Raw genomic sequence first — 18,844 nt, forward strand, 5'->3', positions numbered from 1 at the left:
TATTTTGTCAGATCTACTGCTTTAAAACCAATCTCAAACAAAAAGAATTTCTTAAAAAAAAAGAAATACAAGGCTCGGAGTTCCCATCTTGGCTCGGTGGAAAAGAATCTGACTAGCATCCATGAGGATGCAGGTTCAATCTCTGGCCTTGCTCAGTAGGTTAAGGATCTGGCGTTGCTGTGAGCTGTGGTGTAGGCTGAAGATGCGGCTCAGATCCCACATTGCTATAGCTGTGGCATAGGCCAGCAGCTGCAGCTCTGATTCCACCCCTAGCCTGGGAACCACCATATGCTGTGGGTGCGGCCCTAGAAAGACAAAACAAAACAAGGTTTATGCTCCTAGTAACATTTTATTGAGGGAAGGGTAACTTTAACAGGAAATTTTCTAACTTTAAGAGAGTTGCAGAGTCATTTCCAGTCCTCCAGCCCTTCACCTTTGCCAGCACGTGGTAGTGGCATGTAGGAAGAAACACTGGTAGAGAGGTCCATAGAGTTTTCATTCATGACAAACCAAGAACAGAACCTGAAACACAGTCTTTAAAGATTAGCAATCATTGTGAACGGCGAAGACCAACTTCTTAAGAAGTTTCTGCAGAGCGGTTCTACCCCCATGAAATTGCAGGATGCTTCTTCTTCTTTTAATACCTACTGGTATTAGGTGGTGTGAGCTAAGTGGCCGGAACTGGGGGAGGAACTGAGGACAATCCTGTCGTCAAGGGACTGTTTGCATACACAGGTGGAATAACCAGGACAGACTGGAAAGAATGAATAAATCAAGTAATATTGTTACTACAATCCTACGCAGAACCCCCACCCTGGTCCTATCAGAGTTGAGGACAAAGAGCCCTCTGATAAGCCCTCAGTGGGACTTAGCTGATGCTGCAGTCTGTATTTCTCCAGCACATACTCAGACTATTTTACAGAGAAGCGGCCCAACTCACCCCACTGGTGTTGGTGATGGTGTGGCTGGCAAAATAGGCTGTGACACAAGTTATGCAGAACTCCAAGAGAGAGAAGATAATCAGCATGGCTGAAATGCCTTTTCCAGAAAGCTGAAATTGGAAATAAACACACTGAAATTTTAACTCATCAGGAGGGTCTCACCCAGGCTTCCAAGTGTTACTGACTCGTCAAACATGCTCTTGCTTGTAGTTCACTTGCTCCAGGATTATTTCTCCACTGTTTCACACATTTATTTCAGGGGAATGTGAATTAATTTTGGAATTTCTTTAAAATGTCAGAAGACCTTCCTTTTTGCCAGTGGACTGTTTTATTTAGAAACATTGGAAAGGAAGTAGATTTTTTTTTCTTTGCAGTGGCTTTCTTTTTTCTTTTTAAATAAAATCTTATCTGCTTTTTTTTTTTTTTTTAAATCAAGCAATATAGAACACAACCCATCCTTCCAAATGCCCCTGTCCGGAAATGAGCAAAATTAACATCTCAGGCCTGTTATTCTCAAACTCTATGTATGGGCAAAAGGGGAATAGAAAAATGGATGCATGGAGTGACAACAAGAGAGGAAAAATGAGAGTAAGAGAGGGTGAGAGAATGAGCAACAGAGGCAACCTCACTCTTTAAGAATAGAATCATTTTGTACTTCCTGTTTTGAAGTAAAAGTATTACTTGATTTTAACAGAATAAAAAGAAGTTAAGTCAAATTAAGTTTATAAAATCCATGAAGAATCAACATCATTTTAAACCTACAAGTTTTAATTTGAGGCAGTAGTAGACTGGTGGGAATGTAAATTGGTACAACCAATATGGAGAACAGTCTGGAGGTTCCTTAAAAAACTACAAATAGAGTTACCATATAATCCAGCAATCCCACTTCTGGTCCTTTATCCAGAGAAAACCGTAATTCAGAAAGATACGTGCACTCCAGTATTCATGGCAGAACTTTTCACAACAGCCGAGACATAGAAGCCATGTGTAATTAGCATTCATGTGTTCTCTCTCATCTTTCCTTTCATCTCTTCATGTCCCAATTTCTGTTCTTTTCACGAATCTCCTTACACACCTTCTCCCTGGCCGTTCTGAATTCTTGATTTAATTTACCTCATTTATGGTTGAATAGTACTGTTTTTTAGCAGCACTGCCCATGTGTGTTATTGTTGTTTACTAGAGTATCTTCTTGTTGCTTTTCTATTGTCACAAGGGTTTTATTGGATTATTCCTTTTTTTTTTTTTTTTTTCGGTCTTTGTAGGGCTGCACCCACTGCATATGGAGGTTCCCAGGCTGGGGGTCTAATTGGAGCTGTAGCCTCCAGCCTACACCACAGCCACAGCAATGCAGGATCCATGCAGCGTCTGCAACCACAGCTCACTGCCACGCTGGATCCTTAACCCACTGAGGGCGGCCAGGAATTGAACCTGCAACCTAACCTCATGGTTACTAGTTGGGTTTGTTAACCTGAGCCACGATGGAAACTCTTATTGGATTATTCTTTTTTTTTTTTTTTTTGTCTTTTGTCTTTTGCCTTTTTTGTTGTTGTTGTTGTTGTTGCTATTTCTTGGGCCGCTCCCGCGGCATATGGAGGTTCCCAGGCTAGGGGTCTAATCGGAGCTGTAGCCACAGGCCTACGCCAGAGCCACAGCAACGCGGGATCCGAGCCGCGTCTGCAACCTACACCACAGCTCACGGCAACGCCGGATCGTTAACCCACTGAGCAAGGGCAGGGACCGAACCCGCAACCTCATGGTTCCTAGTCGGATTCGTTAACCACTGTGCCACGACGGGAACTCCGGATTATTCTTGAATCACATTTTCTCCTCATCTAATCTTTACAGACATTTCTCCATAATTTTCTGTCATCAAATGTTGCCTTAGTAGAGACTGAGTCAAGTAGATTTTTTTTCCTGTTTGTAAGTAATTTGATTTTTCTACCTAAACCCTCAAAGAATCCTTTTCTATACTTTATGCTTTAACAAGGATACATAATGTACATACATATATATCAATATGCATCAGTATCTATAGCTCACTTATTTTGCATTTCTTTCTCCTAGTGTAAGTTATTCTCATTTAGCCTACAAATTCAGTTATTATTTCATTTTGGGGAATTTTTTCCAGTATTTCTGAATACTCTTTTGTTTTTGCTTTTAGGGTCATACCCACGGCATGTGGAGGTTCCCAGGCTAGGGGTCAAATAGGAGCTGTAGCTGCCATCCATGCGCCACAGCCACAGCAACACAGGATCTGAGCCACGTCTGTGACCTACACCACAGCTCGCGGTAATGCTGGATCCTCAACCCACTAAGTGAGGCCAGGGATCGAACCTGTGTCCTCGTGGATGCCAGTTGGATTTGTTAACCGCTGAGCTACGTCAGGAACTCCAGTATTTCTGAATTCTCTTTAGCAGTCTTCCCTGTGTGACTAACCATGAAATAGACCAATAAAGAATGCCCTTTCTGCCCTAGTCTTATCTGTAGAGGTGAGTCTCCCACTTTATTCTGTAGTCCCGGAGATCATGTGACGAGGAATAGGGTTAGAATAGAAAAGGGGATTTTTTCTGCTAGAGCTGCTGTACAGTAGGAAGAACAAAAGCAGACCCCACTGTATGTGAGTGGAAAGGGAGGAGGCACCTGGGGGATGATGGAATACTTACCACCGCCCAGTAGTCTTGCTCGGGCAGCCCGTTGATGCTTTCATCCACCAGCAACAGGATCATCCCAATGAAGGCAAAGAAGGAACTAACAATACTCATTCCCAGGCTGCTTTTTATCTGATGGAGATGACAAGAAAAATAAATCTTACATAGGATGAAAGAAATTAAGTGAAATAAGAATTCGTTAAACCTAGGAGTTCCCATTGTGGCGCAGCGGAAACCAGTCCGTCCAGTATCCATGAGGATGAGGGTTCCATCCCTGGCCTTGCTCAGTGGGTTGGGGATCCGGCATTGCCGTGCCCTGTGGTGTAGGTCGCACATGTGACTTGGATCCCTCGTTGCTGTGGCTGTGGTTGTAGGTCGGCAGCTGTAGCTCAGATTTGACCCTAGTCTGGGAACCTCCATATGCCATGGTTGCAGCCCTAAAAAGCAAAATAATAATAATAATAATAATAAATTAATTAAATCCAATGGTTCTTCATCTCTGAAATCTTGAAAACAGTTTTGAAGTTGAAGTGATTTTTTTTTTTCCCCTCTGCTCTTCTGGGTAGTTACCATGAAAACTATTCTGTATGCTGCCTAAATGCAGGGCATTTCTAAAATCTGTAGAAAAATATAAATAAAGCAGAACCTCATCTGTTATATTTATCTAAATCTCATGCATAGTAACAATTCTCTGCCCTTTTAAAAACAATAAAATGACATACTTTTTTTTTTCTTTCTTTTTTTGGCCGCACACACAGTATATGGAAATTCCTGGACCAGGGGGTGAATCCAAGCTGCAGCTGAGACCTTTGCCACAGCTCCAGCAACACCGGATCCTTAATCCACTGTTCAAGGCCAGAGATTGAACTTGTGCCTCAGCAGCAACCTGAGCCCCTGCAGTTGGATCCTTAACCCACTGCACCACAGCAGGAACTCCAAAACGACAGACTTTTAATGAGCATATTTCTGTGACAGTCACTGTATTAAATTATTTAAGTATATTATCTCGTAGAACTCTCACAGCCTCTATATGAGGTAGTACTACATAGTATCAAATTTTATAGATGAAAAAGTTTATACACAAACAGTCTTTGCTGATAAATTTTGAAATTAATGAAACCCTTGTCTTTCTAAGGACTAGATAAAGAACCCTCAGTTTAGAATGAGGAACTCATTAGGCTTTTGAGGGTGGAGGTGCAAGGCAGAGTATAAAACTTTCCTGTTTCTGGGGAGTTCCTGTTGTGGCCAGTGGAAACCAATCTAACTAGTATCCATGAGGATTCGGGTTCGAGCCTTGGCCTTGCTCAGTGGGTTAAGGATCTGGTGTTGCCGTGAGCTGTGGTGTAGGTTGCAGACAAGGCTTGGATCATGCATTCCTGTGGCTGTGGTGTGGGCTGGCAGCTGTAGCTCTGATTGGACCCCTAGCCTTGGAACTTCCATATGCCACGGGTGCAGTCCTGAAAAAAAAAAAAAAAAGCAAACAAAGCAAAATGGAACAAAAACTTTCCCATTTCTCAAGATTTTGAAATTCAGCAGAATAATTATGAAACCAAGTCCTCTGCTGACTTGTTAAGAGTTCTTTGGAATGTGCTAGTGCTACAGCTAGTGCTTCGAGTCTTCTGATGGCCTCTGTAAGGCTCCTAGAAAAATTGCTTTAGGTATAATTTCAGAGTAATTCTCTGTCTTCTCTCAAAATGGACAGATTCTATGCTTGGACAAGCATAGTTAGAAGGAAGGGTCTCTAAATCATCCAGAGAAAAGATGCTTTATTTTATTTTTGGATTAAAACAGGTCTGGTTAATCAGGATTAGGATGATTTATTGTTTTCGCATTTGTATTGTATTGTATTGTTTTTTAGCTGAGTCTAGTCTGGCAAAGGATGAGCAGCATGATTCTATGTTTCTATCTTCCCATTCTTTCCTCTTGTGCCGGATTAAATTGAATTTTGAAAGCACCTCTGCTCTAGTTGTCTCTCATTCTTGGCCAACTATTTTCTTTCTCCTGTTTCAGAAGTGGAACCAGGAAATTAAAAGGGCAGAGCGTTATGACCGAGAGAATTGGAAGGCCTATGTCAGTGATTTATGACCTCTTCTTATGTACTGAGCTAGGTGTTTTTAATGATGATTTAAGGAACCATAAAATAAAAGTCACATCTGAGTAAGAACGGAGACATGCACAAATAAAGAAATACAAATACAAGGCAAGGCAGAACTGAGAAATGGCAAATGAATAGCAGAGTCTTCGATAATTGAAGTGGCAAGCAGGTGTTTCCTGGCTTCTAGGATTCTACTTGGAGCTCCCCCAATGCAGTGTGACCCCACTGAATTGGGGCACCTTAGGGATAACCAACTCTATCTTCACTGATTTCCACTCTTGTGAATGAAAGAGTTGGGATGTGGAGCACTGCCGTTTCTGAGTAGCAACTTATGCGGCCCATGTGAAGGCACACATACCGTGGAGAGTCAGCCAGTAGATGTTTTTGGGGAAAAAATGTTCCCCTTTGCATTTTCTGAATACACCCTCTCAATTTTCTTCCTCAAATAATTTAATCTTTAGAGAGATTTGAAAAGTAGAAACACTCTAACTTACCAGAGCAGGGGAAGACTTCTTGGATGCCAAAATACAGAGAATTCCAGTAATAATGAACTGTAGAAATAGACCAGTGTATTTGTGAGATGATGGGGTCTTTGTTCCCAGAAATTACTTCTCTTTATATGCTGAAAACTTAGCCTATTTATACTTCCCTCTCAAAAATTCTTCAAGCAGTTATGTCCTTTTGACTTCTTTTCTTTTCCTTTTTAGTTTCTTGCATATAAAGAACTCATTCCCTTGTAAGCTTTCCTTGTTCTTATGGCTTCTGACCTTACTGCTGAATCTCTTCTCCTGAACAATTTTTTTTTTTTTTTTTCGTTTTTGGCCACACCTGTGGCATATGGAAATTCTTGGGCTAGGGATCCAATCAGAGCTGCAGCTGGGGCCTATTTCACAGCCATGGCTGATCCGAGCCACATCTGCAACCTACACTGCAGCAACGTCAGATCCTTAACCTACTGAGCAAGGCCAGGGATTGAACCCCCATCCTCACAGAGGCAATGCTGGGTCCTTAACCCACTGAACCACAAGGAAACTCCCTCAACTGTTGTTTTTTTTTTTTTAATTTTTATTTTTTTGCTTTTTAGGGCCAAACCCATGGCATATGGAGGTTTCCAGGCTAGGGGTCGAATTGGAGCTACGGCTGCCAGCCTACACTACAGCAAATGCCAGATCCGAGCCCCGTCTGTGACCTACACCACAGCTTATGGCAACGCCGGATCCTTAACCCACTGAGCAAGGCCGGGATCGAACCTGCAACCTCATGATTCCTAGTTGGATTCGTTTCCACTGCGCCATGACAGGAACTCCAATTGTTATTTTTGGTCATGTTACTGATCATTTCTTTTTGCTTTTCTCCATCCAACACATTCATTTCCATCTAAAATGTAATGGGGAACTAAAACTTTGGTTTGCTGCCTACTTGATCAGAATAAATTTTAGGGTGTAACTTTAGCCTGCAAGTTAAAATGGGGAACAAAAGCTCTCCTGTATTTAATTCTCTAATTAATATTTAATATTACTACCTAATACCTAAATTTCCCAGCTAATCAGATGCAGGGCTTATAAAAAGGTGAGTTGTACATAGACTGGGGATAGCTATACTCGATAAACTGAAGAGAGGTGTTGTTGCAGTCTACTCACAGAGAGGCCGCCCCAGAATGGATATCCGCTAACAAAAGCCAAGGAAGCAAAACCCAAAACTCGCATATAAGTGCGGCCCATTAAGCCCAGAATAATTCCGAAGCCAATGTGCATTGATCCAATCAGGATCTGGATTGCCTAAAAAAAAAAAAAAAACAGACATTTAAAAACTGCTTCATCTTCAGGCATTACTGTCATTGTGCTGTGTTATTTATGGCCAACGCTGTCAAGATCCACGGCTGTCATTTAGCTGTACCTCCACAGGAGGTGGGCCCTTCAGATTTTGATGTTCACTAGAGCCAGGGCCTCAGCATAAGGTTTTGTTTGAGGTATTTGGGGAGGTTTGTGCCGATGGCCCAAGGAGAGTTCTTCAGAAAGTGCTACCTTGTAAGCGTGTATTAGTATCCCCTGAGAGCCTCTAAGACTCTTAGAAAAAAGGGCTTTAACTGACTTCAATGGCTGTTTTTTGCAAACAGACCTGTCCTCTGCCTGGGTAATCCCAGTTCTGGAAAAAAGTATCAACAAAGAAAAAAAACAAACAAATCATTAAGCATTAACGATACACTTGATAATATTCTAAGCCCTTTACACCTAATCCTCCCAACAGTAGGATGGAGGCATAGAGACATAAAGAGATTAGGCGTCCACTTAGTCTGTTCAAGCTCTTGTAATAAAAATGCCCACATGCTGAGTGGTTTATAAACAACAGAAATTTATTGTGCACGGTTCTGGAGGCTGGGAAGTCCCAAGTTCAAGGTGGCAGCACAGTCACCTTCTGGGAGGGCCCTCTTCTGGGTTCATAGCCCATGCCACGCCTTTCACTATGTCCTTACATCATGTAAGGGGCTAGGGATTTCTCAGGAGCCTGTTTTATAAGGCACTAATCTCATTCACGAGGGCTCCACCCTCCAGACCTAATAAGCACCTCCCAAAGGCCCACCTCATAATACTATCATCCCTGAGACTTAGGATTTCAACATATGAATTTGGGGCAGGGAGACAAATAGTCAGACCATCCCAGTGCCCAAGATCACACAATTACTAGGGGCAGATCTGAGAATTTAATGCAGCACATTGAGTCCAAAGCCCATGTCTTAACTATCTCCTCAGGCTCAACTCAGCTCCACCTCTTCCATGAGGTCTTCTTGATTATACCAGTGAATTTAAACTATCATATTTTTTTAAATTTCTGTTGTACCTTATGATATAAATCCTACACCTTATTTCTTAGTTTTGTGCTCATATATCTAAGCTCTGAGTCAGTTGGGGCAGAAGGTCCACTCAGATCTTACCTCTGGAGGCCTCTACCCTGTTGTGGTGACTGGGGGCTACCAAGGGCTTTAGTTGTACAGTCTTTAGGGAGAGGAAATAGATTCTGCTGACTGGAGCTTTTAAACAACAAAACAGCACATTTATTTATTTATTTATCTTTTTTTACAGCTGCACCTGCAGCATATGGAAGTTCCCAGGCTAGGGTCCAATCAGAGCTGAAGCTGCCGCCTACGTCACAGCAATGCCAGATCCCAGCCGCATCTGTGATCTACACTGCAGCTTGTGGCAACACGGGCTCCTTAATCCACTGAGCAAGGCCACGGATCAAACCCACATCCACATGTCCTCATGAATACTAGTCAGATTCTTAACCCGCTGAACCACAACGGGAACTCCCAAGACAGCACTTGAAAGCACTTCTGTTAGGCACCTCTTTGGGATCGGACGGCATGCCCCAGTAGCTCCCCACTCCACTGAAAGCCAGGGCCGCTGGTCCTTCCAGCTTCACAGGGGCCTGGCCCCATCGCCTCTCTGGCCTCTTCCAGCTGCTCCCTCTGTCTGTCATTCTGCTCTGCTTTATTGGCCTCCTCCCTGTTCTTCAAACATGTCATGCACATTTTCCCCTAAAGACTTTCCAATTTTACCTGGAACCTCTTGCCTGATGTCTTTCTGACTCACCCTTCACTTTATGTCTTTGCTTGAATGTCATCATCTAAGGAAAGTCTACCCTGATGAGCTTGAAATTTCCACCCCTTCCCTGCCTGGAATTGCTAATCTCTTTCACTTTTCTTAACCCTCCACATCCTTTACCACCTTCTGATGCCCTGTGTCCTTTAATGCTTTATTATGTGTGTAGTCTGATTTCCCCCACTAGATTCTAAGCTCCATGAGGGCAGACATTGTGCCTTTTGTTCTCAGCAATATTCCCAACACCCATGTGGGGTCCGCTGTATGGAGTGCTGGTTTGTCCCATTGACTCCATGGGAGCAGGAACTTCTTCCCTCTGGCAGGAGGAGTACCTGAGAAGCCACCTCCCAGCTTAGATCTGCCTGCTGGAAGGGGACCAGTGCTCAGTTCCTAAGGTGGATAGAAGAGTTTCTGGCACTTAATGGTCACTCAGCGTTATCTACTGAATGCTCTAGCAGAGAAGTTAGATGTACACCCAGGGAGGGACAGTACCATTTGGTGAAAAATTGTGTTAGTGGCGTGAAAGGGGTGTTTGAAAAGCACAGCAAAAGGGCTAACAATTCTGCCTGTGGAAGTTGAGTTTTCACATGCGAGTAGGGCATATTTTACAGTGCCTCCATAAACTGGATTGGGAAGGGTCAAAGTGCCCTAGGTGGAGGTCACATGGCAGTGAAGCCATCCCATCTCCGTGGACACTGGGTGAGGGGCATAGCAGATAGAATAGCCCTGGGTCTTTCACCCACTTTCCATAGACAGCCCATTCATAGTTCCTGCTGTTTTTAACACAGACCTCAGTGTTCATATGGTGTGAATTTGCATCTATACAAATATCAGGTTTGAAGCTAATCCAGAGAAAGGCTTGCGGGTACCATATACTTTCCAGAAATGAGATCAAGCTAGAAGTAGTGATGTTTCCACAATGTCAGTGTTACTGGGTCATCCTGCTAGGAAGAATCCTTTGTCACCCATTAGATTTTTGCATGAGTCTAAAATAAAATGAATTCAGGGTAAAATCTATATGCAGACTAATTATTTCTACCTAAAAGGGATACTGTTTGTGGAGTAGCATTCAGAACTTCCCAATGATTGGGTGTGTGCCATGAGATCATAAACTTCTCTCCACCTACGACTTGTAAGCACAATAAAACCTTATGAATGCAGAATTAAAATTCTGGTAGTAAGTAGACTTACCCCTAGTGTCTTTGCTTCTTCTTTAAAGTTTGTGGCTGCTTTTCCTGTATCTGGATTTACCATTTGTATATTTCCTTGAACCTGCTGACTGTTATTGGGGATTCCTGGAGAGACGATGAAAGGTGCCTGGCTACTCTGAACTTGGATTCGTGGGTTGATGAACCCTGGGGGTTGTTGAGACCCAGGCACCATAAAGTTACTTGGTGGGTAAAGATCAGGTGTGGTTCCATACACTCCAGGGTAGGTTGTTGGCTTGGATGACATCATTTTGTCCTAAGTATTACAAAATATGACAGAATGATAAATTTACCCAGAAAAGAGACTAAAGAAAATCTTGTCAAATGTCAATTATCTATGCAAATAGAGACAAGCAAGTGACCAGTTAATGGGAAATGAATGATAACCAATATGAACCAGATTCTTACTTGACTTTGGAATCCTGTACCTCCTATAGTTTAAAGGACGTGAAGGAGGGGACGATGGGGATAAATTTAGTTTCCAATTCCCACTTGATGCTGTATTCATATACAGTGACCTTCTGTGAATTCGCCATGTCTAAAGGATGACAGAGGAGAGAGGCAGTGGTAGGCAGAATAACACACCCGCCTCCTTTCCCTGAAGATGTCCTGTCACGTTCTAACCCGGGAAACTGTAGCTGTGTTAAGTTACATGGCAAAGGGGTTTAATGTTGCAGATGGCATTGAGGTTGATAATCAGCTGACCTTAAAACGGGGAGATTTGGGAGTTCCTCGGTGGTCTAGTGATTAGGATTTGGCCCTTTCACTGCTGTGGCCCGAGTTCAACCCCCGGTCTGAGAACTGAAATCCCACATCAGGCCACTGCACTTTGTGGCCAAAACAACAATGACAACAACAACCCAAAGCAAAAAAGAACAACCAAAACCAGGGGGGAAAAAGCAACAATTAGGGAGATTTTCTTGGCTTAAGTCAGAGAAAGAGATGTGATGGTGCAAGTCAGATCAGAAGTGATGCCGGAGTTCCCGTCATGGCTCAGTGGTTAACGAATCTGAATAGGAACCATGAGGTTGTGGGATCGATCCCTGCCCTTGCTCAGTGGGTTTACGATCCGGTGTTGCCATGAGCTGTGGTGTAGGTCACAGACGTGGCTCGGATCCTGTGTTGCTGTGGCTGTGGCAGAAGCTACAGCTTGGATTAGACCCCTAGCCTGGGAACCTCCATATGCCGCGGGAGCGGCCCAAGAAATGGCAAAAAGACAAAAAAAAAAAAAAAGTGATGCCGTGCTTGATGCCTTTGAAGACCAAGGAAGTGGGCCATGAGCCGAAGGATGTCGTGGCCTCTAGAAGCCAGAGAAAATGAGGAAAACAGGTCTTTCCTGGATATTTCAGAATGGAATGCCGCTCTGCTGACACCTTGATCTTAGCTCAGTGAAAACACAGTTGGATTTTTGACCTCCAGAACTATCAGATGATGACTTTGCGTTATTTTAAGCCATTATGTTTCTGGTAATGTGTTATATCAATAAATAGAAAATGAAGACAGGGGCTTAGAATACAATTGACTGGCAAGGAAGGAGTCCAAGATTTAAAATTGTCAGTATTTTTCCAAGTAGATAATTCATATATGATCTATTAAGTTGATTCTCTTGTTCTTTAAGAAAAAAATACACTTGAGATTCCCTGTTCATTTTTTTTTCTTTTTGGATCCACACCTGGGGCATATGGAAGTTCCCAGGCTAAGGGTCAAATTGGAGCCGCAGCTGCTGGCCTATGCTACAGCCATGGCAACATCGGATCCTTAAGCCACTGAGCAAGGCCAGGGATCTATCCTGCATCCTCATGGATACTAGTTGGGTTCTTAAACCACTGAACCACAATGGGAACTCCTCCCTCTTCAGTTTGGTTCCTTCAGGAAGCATAAAGTATCTCAGGTCCTTGGTGGCCAAGGGGAATTTTGTTGGAAATCAGCACAACTAGATATGGACAGCCATCACTATTAATCCTTGGGAAAAAAATCGCAACAATTAAAAACATTAGTCTTCAGTACCCTAAGATTCTTTTTGAGAGCTCATCCTCAAACCATGTTCTTATATACCATCAGTCTCGATAAAGTAGGACTTCTTGATGCCTTCATCCCTGCTATGGAGTGAGAGTAGCCTACTGGAGTTTTGTACCACTGGTGTTTTAACAGGGACCTACTGGTGTTTGAAGTAGGAAAGAGCCCTTCCAGTTATCCTGTCCCATTCACCTGGGTTTATAAGCAAGATATTGACGCCACGGCAGCTGAAATGGCTCCATTGAGGTTACACAGGAAGTGTGTGGCAGAGCCAGGACTAGAACATGGGCTTTTGACTGGAGGGAAGCCCCCTGCAGCCACTCTGCTCACTTGGAGGTTTACAGAGCTTGTCTTTCCAGGCTGCCTAGTAGTGACAGGGCATTGCCTCTGCACCTGTAACTACCCAACGCCAGCAAACAAAAGTACTATTTTCCAATGCCGTGAAGAGGACTATGTAAACTGACTGACTTCTTGGTGATTCAGCAGTTAAGTTAGTGAGGCCTCTGCCCACCAAGCCTCTGGAGGGCTGTCCACGGAGCTGACATTTCATTCAGCACTTAATGTAGGCACAATAGGGGTGGTCTAGTGCCATGGTTAGGAGCACAAACTCAGGGTTGGAATTCTGGCTCTAACACCAGCTCTGTGTGTTTGGCCAGTTAGTTAACCAGTCTTTGCCTTAGTTTCTTGTTGTAAAATGAGGATGATAAGACTATCTTCCTTTTCAGGGTCTCTTTGAGTTTTTTTTTTTTTTTTAAGGGCCACACCTGAGGCATATGGAGGTTCCCAGGCTAGGGGTCTAATTGGAGCTGTAACTGCCAGCCTATGCCAGAGCCACAGCAACTCGGGATCCAAGCTGTGTCTGCGACCTACACCACAGCTTGTGGCAACTCTGGATCCTTAACCCACTGAGCAAGGCCAGGAATCGAACCTGCAACCTCATGGTCCCTAGTCGGATTCGTTTCCGCTGAGCGACATAGGGAACTCCGGAGGGTCCCTTTGAGTATTAAAGTGTTAGTCCATGTAAAGTTTTTACAGCTGTACCTGTTACAACTGCACGAGTAGCTCTATGATTATTTTATTATTGCCATGTTAGGTAGTTATCTGTCCTCGTTTTTACAAACACCCACGAGGTAGATAATAATATCATTCCCGTTTCACAGTGAGATGTTTAAATCCATAACCTACACCCATAACCCTTGCCTTAAGCTGCTCAGACGCTAGATTCAAATGAAAAGGTTGAAAACTCACTATAAAGGCAGAAAACAAGTTTTGGAAACATTTGATTACAAAAGGGATTAGCATTCAAAGTAGAAACACTTGCTTTTCTTTTTTTCTTTTTTAGGACAACATCTGAAGCATATGGAAGTTCCCAGGCTAAGGGTAGAATCAGAGCTGCAGCCACAGGCCTACACCACAGCCACAGCTACAGCAACACCAGATCTGAGCTACATCTGCAACCTGTGCCACAGCTTGTGGCAACTCTGGATCCTTAACCCAATGAGTGAGGCCAGGGATTGACCCTGAATCCTCATGGAGTTCTTAACCCACTGAGCCACAGCGGGAACTCCTGTAAACAGATTTTAATCTAGTTATTTAAACAAGGAGAAAAAAAGGAATCAGTTCCATAGCTGTGATTCTTGGAGTGACTCGCTATAGCTCTCAAATGACATTTGAGAACATGAAGATTTTATATCATGTGGACCTGGTTTCTGTGACCATTTACTGTTCAAACCTTCCTCATCTGCTCCTTGCACAGCTTGCTTTCTTTCACCCGTGGCATCTGGAAATTCCCAGGCTAGGGGTCAAATTAGAGCTGCAGCTGCTGGCTTACGCCACAGCCTCAGCAACACCAGATCCAAGCCACATCTGCAGCCTACACCAGGGCTCATGGCAACACCAGAGCATTAGCCCACTGAGTGAGGCCAGGAATCGAACTCACATCCTCGTGGATACTAGTCGGGTTCGTTAACTGCTGCACCATGAAGGGAACTCCCTTTACACAGCTTTTTTAACCAGATCCCTGTTAGCCTCTGTGTGGCAGTTGTAAAATGATGCTGTTCACAGGGGCTGGCCTGAAGATCACATAACCCTAATTCCTGTGAAGCTGTTGGAACAGTGCTCAGCACTGCCGTCAAGAGTGTGTTAAGCAGTAACTGTCATTCTGTTATCAGAGCCCCAAGTCCTCTATCCCTATTTAAACAGTGGATGTACCATATGAAGAGTTTATTTTTTATTTTCTTATTTTTATTTTTTGTCTTTTTAGGGCTGCACCCGCGGCATATGGAGGTTCCCAGGCTAGGGGTCTAATCGGAGCTGTTGCTGCTGGCCCACGCCAGAGCCACAGCAACACCAGATCTGAGCCACGTCTGTGACCTACACCACAGCTCATGGCAATGCCAGATCCTTAGCCCACTGAGCGAGGCCAGGGATAGAACCTGCAACGTCATGGTTCCTAGTTGGATTCGTTTCTGCTGTACCACAATGGGAACTCTGAAAAGTTTGTTTATAATAGATAATGAATTTCAAAGGGTCAGTGCCAAGTTCAAGGAGATAGGATATGGGGAGTCAGGGTAGGGTAATTTACCAGAACAATAGTTTTCTTGATTTTTTTTAAAGTATTGTTTAAGTATTATTTATTTATTGAAAGACTTAAACTATTTCTATACATATGTAATCTCATTACCTCCTTTTGTGATTATTGATCATTGCAATTTTTTTGTCTCACTGGGTAATTTGATAAGAAAACTCTAGACTTTTCATCTATTTATCATTTTTGTATTTCCTGTCTGCTATTTAGTTTCTGGACTAACACCTTTGAGTTCCATATAGAACCCAGATTATTAATAGTTTTGTAAAGGTTATGTTGGCCTCAGATGCATTTTTTTCCTGGGTCAAGTTCTGGTTTTATAAAAAGGATTAAAGAGCTGAGCCAGTCTCACTCCTTTTAGTTTATACCAAAATGACTTAATGTGTAAACAGCCTTATAGTTTGGTGCAAAGCAGGGAAAAATGCTTGGGGGTATAACTAAGTGATTATCCAGTTGAAATAAGGGTAATCTTGTAAATGATAGAAGGAAAAGGAAACCAATGAATAGGCTCTTTTCTTCGATTCCATCTTTCAATTTAGTACAATTTTTCTCTTAACCTTTGGTAAAATATTTACTATTGATTGTCTTTATATTCTAAAAATTAAACATTTATTTTTAAGTGCAAGGAACACATCAACAAACAGGAGGGCTGTAATACTAAGAAGAAAGCTCATCAATTTGCTCTGATTAGATAGTTTCAAATAAAAATTGGGAAAACTTACTTTTTTCCAGTTTCTTTCTACCTCTTCCACATTAATTTCACTTTTAACATTTTCAAAATGTGGATCACCACTATTTTTGAGAAGATATTATAGCATATAAAGCAACATAATTCTTAATCATTTCCACAAGTATCACCCAATATATCTACAAATAAAAGTACTGACCTAGTGAAAGGAGTGATTCTCCTCCCACTGCACCCTGTTTTTTGTTTTTGACATTCAAAAAAAAAGCACCTTCATTAAAAATGTATTACAAGGCCAAGTGCTCCAGTTTTTCTGCTGGTGCTGTGTAGTCCCATGGTCTGCTTGCTATTATCACTGGCTAACAGTGGAACAGTGCTTCCTCCTTGATGAATCTTCCTGGAATAGCATATGTTCAAACCTCCTGTCTCCCCTTTGTTAGCATCGACTTTTGATTTTTTTTTTTCTTGAAGTATCTCTTACCTGCTTAATAGCAGCTGACATTCTCTTTCATTTCTCTCCTGCTTTTCTTTCCTTCCTTGTTTCATTTCTTTCCTGCTTCATCCCCCCCTTCCCCCCCCTACTCACCTACATGCCCAGCAGAGTCAAGAACTGGCCTTAACTCTCCAGCCCAGAAAGTGGAACGCTGCAGACCACCCACACAGCGACACCAGCCCCTCTGTTGATGGCCATTGCTTTGGATGAAGAGATAGATGAAGATGGTCAGTGGACTTACTCTGTTCCTTTGGCACTTCTTGGCTTCCTCTCTCTGTCTCTCTCTTCTCCAAGCTCTGTGCTAATCTGAGATACTTACCTGGATATTACAGGTACTTTTTACTTCCTTGCTTCGAAACAACCTGTCTCCTATCTTTATTTAATTCCAAAGTCCTTGTCATTGACGCTTCACCATAAATGGATACCTAGGCCCATTAGTAAACTGTGGAATATGCTGTGCTTTCACGCCTTCCTCTCCCTTGGGCTGGGAGCCTCTCCTGGAACCCCAACACTACATGCCTATTTTCTTCGACCTCAGCACTTTTTTTTTTTTTTAACTTTTTTTACTTTTTTAGAGCCACACCCACGGCATATGGAAGTTCCCAGGCTAGGGGGGCTAATCAGAGCTGCAGCCACCGGTCTATGCCACAGCCACCGCCACGCCAGATCTGAGCCGCATCTGCGTCCCTACACCTCAGCTCACGGCAACGCCGGATCATTAACCCACTGAGCAAGGGCAGGGACCGAACCCGCAACCTCATGGTTCCTAGTCGGATTTGTTAACCACTGCACCACGACGGGAACTCCAAATTATTTTTTTTACTCTTTAGAATTCTCTGTAACAAATATTCCAGAAAAATAAATCAGAATATAAACACAATGTAATATCCTTTGGCTTTCTCTTCTGCTTAAGTGGCATTTTATAACAGAAAGTTGTTACCAAACAAGTTGTACATACTTGCTAGAGCCTCAGAAACGTATAATGAAAAAATCTGAAAAAGTGAGGGCAAGGGGACTGTGAGCGCTATGCATAAGGAACAAAAACTTGGAGTTCCCGTCGTGGCGCAGTGGTTAAGGAATCTGACTAGGAACCATGAGGTTGCGGGTTCGGTCCCTGCCCTTGCTCAGTGGGTTAATGATCCCGCGTTGCCGTGAGCTGTGGCGTAGGTTGCAGACGCGGCTCGGATCCCGCGTTGCTGTGGCTCTGGCGTAGGCCAATGGCTACAGCTCCGATTCGACCCCTAGCCTGGGAACCTCCATATGCCGCGGCCCAAAGAAATGGCAAAAAAAAAAAAAGGAACAAAAACTTATGAATCTCTCCATTGCTAAGGATTTCTTTTCTTTTTTTTTTTTTTGGTCTTTTTAGGGCTTCACCTGCGGCATATGGAGGTTCTCAGGCTAGGAGTCGAATTGGAGCTGTAGCTGCCGGCCTACACCACAGCCACAGCACCTTAGGATCTGAGCCACGTCTTTGACCTATACCACAGCTCATGGCCACACCAGATCCTTAACCCATTGAATGAGGCCAGGGATCGAACCTGCATCCTCATAGATACTGCTCAGATTCATTTCTGCTGAGCCACAATGGGAACTCCCATTCCTGAGGATTTTAAAATCTTCCTTTCTAATTTCAAGGGCAGATTTACTCAAAAGAGAAATGTAAACAGGTCAGCTACACGACATTTGCAACTTTATAAAAACAGGGTATGGCCATTATGCCAAAAATCAGCCATCGATATACCACCTCATTTCCCATGTAGAGTTCATGAGAGAATATATTTTACTTTAAATGGGACATGGTGGGAAAGTGCCAAGAATTCAAGAATAACCTTACAGTCTTAATTTTATCCTTCAAATTTCAAAAAAACCCAATAATTCTCCAAATCATGAAACATAATGAAATAACTACAGACAATGGACATTTAAGTCATCTCATTCTTTCTTAATGTTATATAGTGAAAACAGATGCATTTCTAACTTCAGCGTACCTTATAAAATCCACATTCATGGAGTTCCTGTTGTGGCGCAGCAGAAACGAATCCGACTAGGAACCATGTGGTTGCGGGTTTGATCCCTGGCCTCATCAGTGGGTTAAGGATCCCGTGTTGCTGTGGCTGTGGTGTAGGCTGGCAGCTGTAGTTCCGATTGGACCCCTGGCCTGGGAACATCCATATGCCACAAGTGTGGCCCAAAAAAGCAACCACATTCATCGAAAATAGAAAAGTATTCACAAAGAACTTTTAATTTAAATTTTATAGTTGCTTATAAAATGGCATTTGAAAGACTCACCTGTATAAGGAAACCAGAATCTAGTCAAGAGAGTTGGTGAAAAAGTGTAAATATAAACTGTACCACAGTGTTAGAAACCTCATAGTGTTATGTAGGGTAATCAGTAAAGATAACTTTATCTTTCTGGAGGGAAAGGTATTTAGTTATAAATTTAAAATACAGATTTAATATATGAATTCAGTAAGGAATACCTTTAAACATTACACTGCCACATAATCATTATCCACTTGGTGGAACAGTAAAAATGATGTACTTTTGAATATGTGTACATTAAACCAAAAGG

At 42.8% G+C, this 18,844-nt stretch overlaps 1 protein-coding gene across 3 annotated transcripts; it reads right to left on the reverse strand.

Annotated features, from left to right (window-relative positions):
- On the reverse strand, positions 330-16,668 carry MS4A12 (membrane spanning 4-domains A12). Of its 3 annotated transcripts, XM_013994267.2 has the most exons (8): positions 16,514-16,663; positions 10,900-11,029; positions 10,475-10,747; positions 7,325-7,462; positions 6,179-6,235; positions 3,605-3,721; positions 941-1,051; positions 330-754 (listed from the first exon to the last, which is right to left on the reverse strand). In XM_013994267.2, the coding sequence occupies exons 3-8, from the start codon at positions 10,739-10,741 to the stop codon at positions 668-670; spliced, it is 777 nt and encodes a 258-aa protein (XP_013849721.2). In that variant the 5' UTR covers positions 10,742-10,747; positions 10,900-11,029; positions 16,514-16,663; the 3' UTR covers positions 330-667. The 3 variants fall into 3 exon arrangements, with proteins under 3 accessions (XP_013849721.2, XP_003353885.2, XP_013849722.2); XM_003353837.5 differs by lacking the exon at positions 10,900-11,029 and having other exon boundaries at positions 16,514-16,668; XM_013994268.2 differs by lacking the exon at positions 10,900-11,029 and having other exon boundaries at positions 16,366-16,653.

This window comes from Sus scrofa, chromosome 2, assembly GCF_000003025.6.
Source record: "Sus scrofa isolate TJ Tabasco breed Duroc chromosome 2, Sscrofa11.1, whole genome shotgun sequence".
NCBI lineage: Eukaryota > Metazoa > Chordata > Mammalia > Artiodactyla > Suidae > Sus > Sus scrofa.

Coding starts and splice junctions, on each gene's coding strand:
- MS4A12 (XM_003353837.5), bottom strand. CDS start 10,741: ATGATGTCATCCAAGCCAACAACCTACCCTGGAGTGTATGGAACCACA. Junction 3,722..6,178: donor AGAAGTCTTCCCCTGCTCTG/GTAAGTTAGAGT, acceptor CATCTCCATCAG/ATAAAAAGCAGCCTGGGAAT. Junction 755..940: donor CCATCACCAACACCAGTGGG/GTGAGTTGGGCC, acceptor CATTCTTTCCAG/TCTGTCCTGGTTATTCCACC.